The sequence below is a fragment of the Chenopodium album genome, chromosome 27 (genome assembly GCF_948465745.1).
Source record: "Chenopodium album chromosome 27, dcCheAlbu1.1, whole genome shotgun sequence".
Taxonomy (NCBI): domain Eukaryota; kingdom Viridiplantae; phylum Streptophyta; class Magnoliopsida; order Caryophyllales; family Amaranthaceae; genus Chenopodium; species Chenopodium album.
In genome coordinates this window covers 25,776,923-25,789,597 of record NC_137860.1, presented here as the reverse complement: position 1 = coordinate 25,789,597, position 12,675 = coordinate 25,776,923, and the positions used below count along the sequence as shown (strand labels likewise).

Sequence of the window (12,675 nt, the reverse complement as noted above, 5' to 3'; positions counted from 1 at the left end):
AACAAATTGAGGATAATTAGGGCCTGTTCACATTTATTAAATTGAGCTGAACTGATTTAAACTGATTGGAGCTGAACTGAAATGAGTTGAAATGAATATTTTATGAGAGAAGGAAATTAGGAGCTGAACTGAACTAAACTGATTGGAGCCGAGCTGAGCTGAACTGAGATTAAGTAAATGTGAACAGGCCCTTAGTTTTCTAATAATATATTAATTACCTATACAAAACAGAGTAGTGTAAATCTTGATAATAACAGAATGGATCTTGCTAACAAACGCTCTCGAGGGTTAGATAAGCATCTAAAATACATTATAATTTAGAAATGCATGACAAAATTAAATCACACGTCGATCGGAACAGTGTAATTAATTTTTATTTTAATTCAATATTTTTACTTTTAATTATCTTATCCAATGCTCTAGTTAATTCTTTAGTTTTTGCCTAATACGAAGTAGAATATAGGTAATATTCGAAAACGGTTAATTACCAATGAAGGTCCTAATGATTGACAAACAAAATTGGCAATATACAACATGTACAGTCTTTACCTGAAACTTGATGAGGAGTGTCTATCATAGACTTTGTTATCTCTCGGACCTCACTCATAATAATATCTGTGAAGAGCGTAGGATGCATGCGCTTAAGCATTTCTTGCACACCCAAGCTCCCAAGCATGATAACTTCTAAAGATGACGCGTCACAGCTTCCATGACCATCTTTTGGAGTTTTCAATTTATCACTTGCTTTCGTGTGCTTAATTTAGTGTTTCAAAACCCGGGGGAAATATAGGCTCATCGAAACGAATACTTCTAATATTGAATGACTCAACTTGTGGAGTTTTCCCAATAATATTTGATCCAATAATGATTGAATGTATGACAACTGGGAGAGAATGTCTTTTATATCTTTCTTAATTTCCTAAAAGAGCAAAGTTAAGATTAATAATTGTTCCGGAAGAGCTCCGGTACAGATAATCTTCGTGGGTTGGTAAAGGTTTACCGTCCAATTACGCACCTGCACAGTCAACACAGATAAGCTAACCCGGGGGTTATCCGGGAATAACCTCTCCGATGCTAAAGTTAGCAATCCGATAAGAAGAAAGAGTGAAGAGAGAGAAAGTATTTTAGATATGTAGAGAGAGAGACAGAAAAGATTGTACCTTTAGGTGAACATTTGCTTTGGTATATATAGGGAAATAACCAAGCTGGTGCCACCTATAACGATAGGTGGCAAACCGACCTCGTAGGCAGCAGGTGCCTACGTGGCTTCAAGCAGCTCTCCACGTGGCCGTTAGGAAGGCCGTTATGCATATTTGAGCTTTCTTACTAATCAACAGTTGTTTAGCGGTATTAGAAGATTTTTACCGGCTATTTATCTTTTACTACCGGTATCATCCCGTACAACTAGCCCCCCAAGTGAGGACGGTGGTAAAACCGCGTGTGCTCACTTGTGATTATGAGAGGGAGTTAAGTAAGGAAAGCATGAACTGAGATTGAAAAATTTCCAATTTGCCCCCTAAGTGAGCAAAGTACCGATGGTGCTTTGGTCAATTAAAATTTAACTGAGATTAAAAATCTCCGATTTGCCCCCTAAGTGAGCAAAGTACCGATAGTGCTTTGGTCAATTAAAAATTTAAATGAGATTAAAAAATCTCGATTTGCCCCCCAAGTGAGCAAAGGACCGATAGTGCACGTATGCATTATTTTTTGATGAAATTTTTTTAAAAATCCAAAATTGGCTTGGGCGGGAAAAGTTAAAAAATGAGTGGGACACGTGTCATTCATCCTGCGTCTTAGTTTACGAAAAGGCGTTTTTCCCCAGCCGTTGGATTGCATGCACAAACTGTCACTTCAACTGCCACTGTTCATTGGGGTATTTAAGCCTCGAAAATGAGCAAATTTCCTTATTTGCTCTTCATTCCAAAAAATTTCTTCGAAGTATTTCTACGAACACACTTAGGTTTTCGTCGATCAATTTGCATCATCAAGAGGAGAGTGATTTCAATTGTTTGCTTGAAGATATAACTTCTCGACTTTCCTACTTCCGTGTTTCTGTCAGGGCTGTTCTGCGAAATTCAATCGGTTCAACGAGGTAAAAAACCCTAACTTTTTCGTTTATTTTGGTAATTAGAGTGTCAATTGCCTGTTTCGCCTTAGTGTTGTGTCTGTGGTTGTGTGTCTGTTAAGTTTATGCCTGAATTTGCTCAAAACTCGACTTCGGGTAAGGCCGGCGAGGCTGACCCGTTTGCACCCTTGTCCTCAGCTCTAGTGAAAGAAGTTGAAAAGTCTTGTCAGCCTACTTGGTCTAGTATTTTAGAAGACGTTAAGATCATTTCAGCCTCCCCGATAAGCATTTGTCCACAGTTGGAGTCTACTTTCGAGATTATTCAGTACGGATCGAATTTAGGCAAGATAGGTCATAAAACAACGACAATGCCGAGAACCAAAAGAATTAGTTATCAGCCTGAGGAAGGTGAAACCTCTGAGCGTCGTGCAGGTAAAGATCCTGTGGTTGAAGAAACCTCTGATGTCGGTGAAGAGCACATTCAGTCAGTTCAGAGGTCTTTGGAAGAAATGGATGAGGAAAGTGTAGGTAACAATCAAGATGAGGGTGTAGGTGGGAGTGGTGGTGAGGAATCTGAGGGTGCCGGTAGTGGAGATGGTAGTCAAGATACAGAGACTAGTGAGCTGGTTGTAAGAGTGAGAGAGGGTGAGGCCGCTGAAAGAAGCGACGCCGTCTTGAAAGAAGAAAGTTTGGATGAAGGGTATGACTCTGAAAATGACGACCCGAAATACCAAGAACCTCTTGAATTAAAGGCCGAGTACAAGGTTGTGTCGACGAAAGTTGACCCAGAATGGCTCTAGAAGGCTACCGAGAAAGAGTATTGCCGCATCGGTGCCCACTTCTTCAACTTTCCCGACGGCTATGATTTAAAATTGCCTAAAGAGGGTCAGACTGCTCTTGATTGTCCTGACGGTCATATAGTCGTTTATGCGAAGCATCTCGAATATGGTTTACGGTTTCCATTGCACCCCTTTATCGAGAAAATTTTCAGGGCTTGGAATGTGTGTGTGGCGCAGCTAACGCCCATTGCCATCCGTAACCTTATCTCACTGGTGTGGGTTATGATATTCATGGATTTCCCTCTCACATTGAACTTGTTTCGCACCCTTAACTGGCTAAAGAGAGACAGTCAGTCACCAGGGTTTTGGTCATTGTTCACGGCCCGTGGTAAATGTACAGTCTGGCCGAAACTGACCAGTTGTAAAGGTTGGATGGAGAATTTCTATTTTCTAAGTGTTCCTGAAGACTATAAAGTTCGCAGATGTTTCTATCCCTCTCATAGTATGTTTGATACCATTAGGAGTAGAAGATTAGGTCAGATAGAGAAGTATGCTTGTAAATTTTTTGATTGTACATATGTAAAGGCTGGTAGTAAGAACAAAGCTGTACCGGGGGTGTGGCTACCCAACTGTAATTATATCTTGGGTAACGCCCCTTTGTCTCATGTCGGTCTCTGTTGGACTGACGAATTTGGTATGGTTCTTCTCATATTAACAGCTTTGTTCCTTTTTTTTTTTGTATTGTTAACTATGAATTGAAGTATTTCTATGCCCAGAACCAGTTATTTTAAAATAACTGACTATTATATCGGTACTTCAACTTTCAGAGTACTTAAGCCTCGCTATCCCGTTACTTGTATTTATTCCTTGCGTGTCTGTTGCGTTGCAGGTATTAACAAGTTAGATTTTGCCAGCTTGGGTTTACATCCTGACGGCAGGGTGAAATATCAGTGCCCTCCAAACCCAAAACACAGTTACGATACACTACCTGTATACTGCATGCGTGCTCTTAAAGGTAAGAAAAGAAGACGACAAGACATGACTTCTAACGAGCAACGCAGGACTAAAGCTCGCACCCTGCCAGTCAAGAGAGGCGGAACAAATGCCTCCAAAAGAGCTGGCGACCTCTCAAGCCGTGACCAGCTCAAAAAGCAAAAACAAGAAGAGGCCGCTAAAAACCAGCAGAAGCCGGAAGAGACCTTGAAGGATCTGAATGTTGTGAATTTGGAGGATGACGGTGACCGTCCTTCCGGCATCAGAAAACTAAACATTCACTTGCGTAAGCCTGACGCGAGCGCTGTTGCCACAGAGAAGGTTGTAACAACAGAGAAGCTGGTACCGGCCGAAGACCCTTCTTTGAGGGACCGACAAACTCGGGTGACGGGGAGGTCTGCTAGCAGCAAAAACGCCTTCATTTCGGTAATGACTGGGGATTATATTGAGGTTCCCCATGTGAAGTTGCCTGCCGAGGTGGCTGAAGAGTTCTTGGTTCCTAGCGGTGGTGCTGGCGAGCCGTGGCATCCTCGCATTAACGTAAATCGGGGAGAGTCTGTTATCTGTGACGACCCCAATACCGGCGGCAGCATGGATTGGAGAGTGTTGAAGGATTTGGCCACGCCGGCAGACCGGCCTATTGATAAGCTCATTTCTCCTTGCGGCCAAATGATGAACGATATGCTCCGGGTAAGACAAACTTTAGCCGTTTTTTTTTTTTTTTTTTTTTTTTTTTTTTTTTTTTTTTTTTTTTTTTTTTTTACTATCATAATTATATATATTTGTATAATAATTCTCTTCTTCCTCCTCCTCCTTTTTTTATAGACTGTCAACTCGGCGGTCGAGGTGGTACACATGTACCGGTATTATCAGCGCTGTCATGATCAGGCCGAGGCAAAGTTTAAAAAATGTGATGACGCCCAACAAGCTGCTATCAATGAGAAGGAGAAACTGAAGGCCAATGTCAAAACGTTGGAGAACAATATGATTGTTCTGAACACTAAGCTGGCCAACCAGGAATCCATGCAAAAGAGAATTACAGACCTCGAGCTACAGCTGAAGACAGAGAAGGAGGCCAAAACAAAGTTGGAGGAGGTTGAAAAAGGCTGAAGAGGACAAGCCCGGTATCAGGCGCCGAGCAGTCAATCGGTTCATGCAGTCTGACCATTACCGGAACTTGCTGGTGGACCGATACACTGGCGGGTGGGTAGCTGCGCACCGCTGTGTCTGCAAGGCCGAGAACTGGGATGTAGAAAAATGGCAGGCAACTGAGACTGCCTATGGTGATGACATGCATCTCTCCCCTACCAGCTATGAGGGGGATTACTTTGATAACCCTCCTCCGATTGAAGTTCTGAAGAATCTGGACCCACGTGATCTGCCGGAAGAGGAGTTTGCAGATGCCCTGATTTCCAGTCCTATCGGAGAGGACAAAGCTGTCGGCACCTCTGAAGCTGTTCCCCAAAAAGCGCCTGAAACGAATAAGGATTAATGGGGCGGGCAGTCATCACCGGAATCATGCGGGTCCTCTTTATCTGTAATTGCTAAGGCTCATTGTTGAGCAGGTTATGTCTGTTTCTGTTTGAACAATTTTTACAAACTTGTATTTTGGCCGATCTGACCCTTGTCTTTTTTGGGTGATGGCTGTCGATTTCATATCTGTATGTTTTGACAATTTTTATTTTATGTTTGTTTAATCACTTATCAACTTTATCTGAATTTGGTAACCTCTACAATGTGTAGCTATATTTTAATTGCACACAATTGAATAGTTTCTCCGTTATACTCGTTTTTTGAATGATTTTACTGTTAATTTTCTTCGAAAGAAATCTACACGTTTTCTTTCCTGTATTCATTCTAACGCCGTGAATGCACTTGTATTTCGATACTATTATTCTTGTCTGTGATTTCTATAATTGTATTATAATTGCATACTTTTTTGCTTACCTGTACGCTAAATTTTATAATGGTTTGCTACTTAAACTATTTCTAGTTCTAATAAATTATCGTCCTTTTTGTTTTTTCGATTCCAACTTTTTTGATTCCAACACATAGGCATATTAGGCATATGCCCCCGAATTCCGCAATGATTGATTTCGGAATTCCTTATCATTTTGGTACTCTCGGTGTTTTTCATACATATGCAGCCTTTAGCAGGCCGAGTATTGACAGTGGATCAGACCGTCAATTTCAACTTGCCTTGAGGCACATTAGTTATCCAACCTTCCTCCTCACTTGAATGAGTGAGACAACTAGCTAGGCTGTTTATCAGATCATATCGAAAGTAAGGGATGGCTCCATATGTTATAGTACGTACTGCTCTTATTAACGGCCTTGGCTAAAACTGTTAAAACAAACTACAGGCATAGAGTTTGCCTTACAAAATAAGAAATAACAAAGAACACTAAACCATGACCACATGTCATGCCGGTACTAAACATGAAAATAAAAAAATTTTAAACATAGTATTTCTTGAGGACACTTGTATTCCAAACATTTTTTAACGGTACTCCTTCTAAAGTCATCAACCGATATGATCCTTGGCGGACTGTTTCGTACACCTGATAGGGGCCTTCCCAGTTTGCGGTGAGCTTGCCATCTGCATTTCCTTTACCCGTTGCTGCAGTTCTACGAAGGACCAAGTCTCCATCTTCCAAAGGCCGGTAATTGACTCTTTTGTTATATGCTTGACTCATACGATTCTTATATGCCGCTGATTTGATGGCAGCCGTAAGCCGTGTTTCTGGTAAGAAGTCTAATTGTTGCCTTAGGAGCAAGTCATTCTGATCTTCACAAAAATGCTGAACACGGAACGTAGGGATTCCTACTTCAGCTGAAATAACGGCTTCTGAGCCGAAAGCAAGGTTGAATGGCGACTCCCCAGTAGTTTCCCTTGTTGTCGTTCTATTTGCCCATAATATTTCCGGGATCAGATATGCCCACAAGCCCTTTGCATCTTCTACCTTCTTTTTCAATGCCGTTAGTATCTGCTTATTTGCGGCCTCCGCCTAGCCGTTTGACTGGGGATGACAGACTGCCGCGTATGCAAATTTTACTTTGTATATGCTAAGGAAGTTCTTAACTGGGCTACAATCAAATTGGGAGCTGTGATCAAACACCATTGCTACCACTAGGCAAAATCGGGTGAATATACTCTTCCAGATAAACTTCTTGACCTCGCCCGCTGTTATTTTTGCTACCGGTTCCGCCTCTATCCATTTGGTGAAGTAGTCAATCCCTACTATCAGAAATTTTCTGTTCCCAGTTGCTGACGTAAAAGGCCCAACAATGTCCATTCCCCATTGTGCAAACGGTATCGGATTTAGAATTGGTGTCAAGTCGTTTGGCGGTTGGTTTATTGCCGGCCCAAACTTTTGGCATTTATCGCACTTTTTCGCGTATGCTAGAGTATCAGCATTCATTGTTGGCCAGTAATACCCTCTTTTCATTGCTTCTAAGGACATTGACCGGCCTCCGGCGTGATTTCCACAAAGCCCTTCGTGGATTTCTTCTATCAGCCTAGCTGACTCATAGGCCGATATGCACCTTCGCAATGGTAGCGATAATCCCCTTTTATACAGCATTCCCTTGAACATGACAAACCAGATACTATCCTTCTTTACCTTTTGGGCTTCTATTTTATCCACCGGTAAGACGTTATGCACTTTGTAGGCCAGCACACCATCATACCATTCTTGGCCGTTAATCACGCAATTCACCTCTATTGGAGTGTTGTTGGGGTCGATACTTTTGCGTTCCAAAAGCTCTACCATTACGGTGCGTTCTAGATCATTGAAGCTTGAACTTGCCAGTTTTGCCAAGGCGTTTGCCTGTGTATTTTTTGCTCTCGGCACCAATTGTTTTTCAAACATTTCCAGGTTGGCCGTTATTGTTTTCAACTTGGCCAAATAAGCCATCATTGTTTGTTCCTTTGCCTCGTAAGTGCCATCAAACTGACTTACTACCAGTTGTGAGTCAGTCGTGACTTCTATCCGTTTTGCCTCAGCCGCAATGCATAACTGTACTCCCGCAAGTGCTGCCTCATACTCAGCTTCATTATTTGAGGCTTTGAACTTGAATTTGATAGCATACTCGAATATGTCCCCTTGCGGTGATGTCATGACGATACCGGCTCCGAAGCCCGTTGATGCTGAGGAGCCGTCAACGGAGACCTTCCACACTCCATTGACTTCTTCTTCTTCGGTGTAGGATGTTTCCACAATGAAATCAGATAATGCCTGAGCCTTTATCGACACTCGTGGCTTGTAAATTATCACGTACTCCGACAACTCCACCGCCCATTTGAGCAATCTTCCAGATGTCTCCATTTTCTGCAGAGACTTCTCTAACGGCTGATTTGTCAAGACTTCAATGGTATGTGCATCAAAATATGGCCGAAGTTTTCTTGCAGCGATAACCACAGCATATGCAATTTTCTCTATCAGAGGGTATCGTCTCCCTACCGCGTTCAGGACATGGCTCACAAAATAAATAGGCATTTGAGTTTTCTTTCGTTCCACTATCAGCACCGCTGCAACCGTCTTAGGAGATGCCGAGATATATAACTGCAGGCTCTCTCCTTGTTCCGGCCTTGCTACGGTCGGTAGGGACCTTGGATGGTTTTTGACCACCTCTAGTGCCTTTGCCTGCTCTTCCCCCCAAACGAATGTTTTATTTTGGCGGAGGACTACAAAGAATGGTAAGGCCTTATCAGCCGATTTGCTAATAAACATTGTCAGCGCTGCCATGCGTCCGGTAAGCTTCTGTATGTCCTTTATTGACTTTGGTTGCGGTAGGCTAAGGATGGCTTCTATTTTGTCAAGATTTGCATCTATCCCCCTTTCACTAACCATAAACCCCAGAATTTCCCTAAACGAACTCCAAAGACGCATTTCTCTGGATTGAGTTTCATCCGGTATTGACGCAAAGTTTCAAATGTTTCCCTTAAATCTGCGACGTGATCAGTGGCCAACCGGCTTTTTATGATAGAGTCATCAACATATACTTCCACGTTTCTTCCTTTCTAACTTGCAAAGACCTTGTCTATCAGTTTTTGATATGTTGCCCCCGCGTTTCGCAACCCAAATGGCATTGCCTTATAAAAAAATACGCCGGCATCAGTAATAAACGCCGCTTTCGTTCTATCTGGTGCATACAGGCTGACTTGATGGTATCCCAAAAAGGCTTCCATAAAGCTGAGCAGAGCATGGCCAGAAGTGGAGTCTACCAGCCTATCCATTCGGGGCAGTGGATAGCAATCCTTTGGGCAGGCTTTATTCAGGTCCGTAAAATCCACACACATCCTCCATTTCCCTGACGGCTTCCTCACTATGACTACGTTTGCTAACCATTCAGGGTACGTGCAAGGCTCAATAAACCCCGCCGCTAGCAACTTGTTTACTTCAGCTTGTATTGCTTCTATCTTTTCTGTCGAGAAGTTACGTTTTTTCTGCCTAACTGGTCTGGCATTCCTATCCACATTCAGTTTATGTACTATAACATCTGGATGGATCCCGGGCATTTCATCTGTCGAGAAAGCGAACACATCAGCGTTCTCCCGTAAAAGTTCCACTAAATGACAATGGGTATCAACATCCATGTCGGACCCAACTCGCACAGTTCTTCCCGATACCCCAAGTTGCAACTCAATTTCTACTGTCTCTCCTCCCGACGAAGGGCGGGGAACCGCTACCGGGCGTGTGTCGAAATTCTCCATTGCTAAGTCATGCGCAGACATGGCTCGCCCCCTTTTCTGCGTTGCCTGCTCAGCCTGGGGTTGTCGGTTAGGCTGTTTTAGAGCTGTTACATAGCATTCCCTGGCCATTGTTTGACCTCCTCTAACACGCTCGGTCTTCCCCAGATTTGATACGTATACCATCGTCAAATGATATGTTGAAACTACTCCCTGTAAATCATGGATCAGGGGTTTGCCGACAATAGCATTATACGCTGAGGGCACATCAATTATTAAAAATTCCGTCATGACATCCCTGGCCACCATGCCTTTCGCCAATTCTAACTTGCAAGGCTATACTTCCTTCCGGCCTCACTGTAGATCCGTTGAATCCGATAACGGGATACGATACCGGGGTCAAGTACTTCCGGCCTATCCTCATTGCGTCGAATGCTTCCGCAAACAGGATGTTAGCGGAGCTCCCTCCATCGACCAACACTCGCTTGATGTTGGCTCCATTGACCGTCAGAATTAGAACCAATGGATCATCGTGAGGAAATACCAAGCCTTTAGCGTCTGCCTCCGAGAAAGATACTGACGGCATTGACGCGGGCCTTGGTCGCTCATCTACACCCAATGCATTCACTGTGTGCCTATGCTCCGACAGGCTCTTTTTCGCTCCGCTAACTGATCCCCCATGTAATGGACCACCGGTAATAACCTCAATTGTAATCTTGTGACCTGGCGCATTGTTCCCTTGACGGTATTCCCCGCTATGATTACGCCGGTAAGTGTCATCTTGCATGGACAAGTCGCCTTGCCTTCTATACTCACTTTGTCTAGGTTGTGGGGCTTGCTGCCGACTTGGCCCCGCTTGAGCTCGGTACTGGGACAGGTGGCCCTTTCTGATGAGGTATTCTATATTCTCCTTCAATTGAGTACATTCTTCTGTATAATGGCCGATATCCCTGTGAAACATGCAGTATTTTTTCGTATCTCGCCCCTTGGTTATCATTGGCGCCGGTCGTGTCCAGTCCTCTCTGTGCTGATTTATTGAGTATATTGCGGCCCTTGGTGTGTTCAATTGTGTATAGTTGCTGTACCGGCCAAGACCTCTGGGTGGCCTACCGGTTCTTTGTTGGTTTGGCTGTTGTTGTTGTCTGTTTACTCCGCCGGCATAAGTACTAGGCGCAACATTATCATTCTGTCTTCGAGAGGGCTCTGATGCCGCTATCTGGTTACTGGTTTTCAATAAATCCTCGCTTTTTATGTATTCGTACGCCTTGCCAAAGGCCACGCCTAAATTCGGGAAGGACTTCCTCGCCATGTATTTTTTGAAATCATTATCTCCCAAACCATTCATTAAAGCCGTTACAGCTATTTCTTGCTGTAACTTTGGTATCGTATTAGCCTCACTATTAAATCTCCTTATGAAATCCCTAAGGGACTCATCTCTTCTTTGCCTGACCGACATAAGCTCTCCTGAAGTTCTCTGCCTAGCACTGTTGCTGATATACTGGCCGGTAAACAGCTCGACCAAGGTATCAAAGCAATCAATTGACCCATTCTCCAAATTGGAAAACCAATCCGAGGCTGGTCCCATTAATTTTGTCGGGAACACCTTGCACCACACCGCGTCGGTGTCGGTATAAAGCAGCATATGGCTTTCAAATGCCGCTACGTATCGCTTAGGATCCCCTTTGCCATCAAAGGTGCATGCCGGCATTTTTATTCTTTCCATTTGCTAATCCAGTACCTCCTGGGTGAAAGGTGATACTCTCGGCCTGACTATAGCTCTGGCTATACGTCTCACTGGCCCACTGCTAATCTCGTGTTGCCGGGACCCTGAGTCCTCTATTTGCGTACCATGGGTAGGCTGACGCTCACTTGGGACAATTATTCCCCGATTCTGGGGCTGGGGTGGTGGTTGCTGGTCTGCCTGGTTGAATTGGCTCGCCAGGTTCACGACCACAGGTATGGCCGGTATATTAACTTGCCCCTTATTAGCTGCAGCTTCAGCCTCCTTCCTTTTCCGAGACATCGCTTTCATTACCCTAGCCGTTACTTCCAACTCCTCAGGGGTAAATTCCTCCAGGGGATCCGGTATCCGTGCCGGACTCCGTTCGGGTGTTACCGGTGTATTCACGGTATTCTTGTGGAGAAGATGAGTTTCATCCTCCACCTCAATCTCAGGTATTGCATTGACGGTTTTTTTTCCATTGACATTAAGGATGTTACTATCATACTGGCGGTTTTCAGCTTCTGTTATCGGCGTTATGGTTTCATGGTTTTCTTCCATGACTGGCGAAGGTTATTTGGACGATAGAAGTTATTACTATCCCCTCCTTCTAGCGCCAACTGTTCCGGGAGAGCTCCGGTACAGATAATCTTCGTGGGTTGGTAAAGGTTTACCGTCCAATTACGCACCTGCACAATCAACACAGATAAGCTAACCCGGGGGTTATCCGGGAATAACCTCTCCGATGCTAAAGTTAGCAATCCGATAAGAAGAAAGAGTGAAGAGAGAGAAAGTATTTTACATATGTAGAGAGAGAGAGAAAAGATTGTACCTTTAGGTGAACATTTGATTTGGTATATATAGGGAAATAACCAAGCTGGTGCCACCTATAATGATAGGTGGCAAACCGACCTCGTAGGCAGCAGGTGCCTATGTGGCTTCAAGTAGCTCTCCACGTGGCCGTTAGGAAGGCCGTTATAGATATTTGAGCTTTCTTACTAATCAACAGTTGTTTAGCGGTATTAGAAGATATTACCGGCTATTTAGCTTTTACTACCGGTATCATCCCGTACAATAATGGTGACAATTTTCCTAAGTTTTTCCATCATGTATGATTTAAAAATACAATTAAATGATGCGAGGGACACAATTCAATTTCGTATAGAACATAAACCCAATTATGATGCAATTAATGTTAATAAATACAATGTAATGGCAATGAAATCCCACATTGAAAGAATTCAAGAATTACCACCACAATATAAGGCTAAGGGGCTACTCCCTTCATTGCCATATGGTTTTGAGGTGGAACCTCCTTGGTCTTGTAAAGTGGTGGACTTGCACTCTCCCGCCCTGACCCGTATTTAACATACAATTACAAAAATACAAATAAAAAATTCAAATTAAATTCGTATATACAATTACT

At 43.4% G+C, this 12,675-nt stretch overlaps 1 protein-coding gene across 1 annotated transcript; it reads right to left on the bottom strand.

Moving 5' to 3' along the window:
* Positions 1-9,797: 9,797 nt before the first annotated feature.
* On the bottom strand, positions 9,798-11,237 carry LOC145619853 (uncharacterized). The gene has a single exon (XM_081674545.1). The coding sequence runs from the start codon at positions 11,235-11,237 to the stop codon at positions 9,798-9,800; it is 1,440 nt and encodes a 479-aa protein (XP_081530671.1).
* Between the last annotated feature and the right edge of the window lie 1,438 nt (positions 11,238-12,675).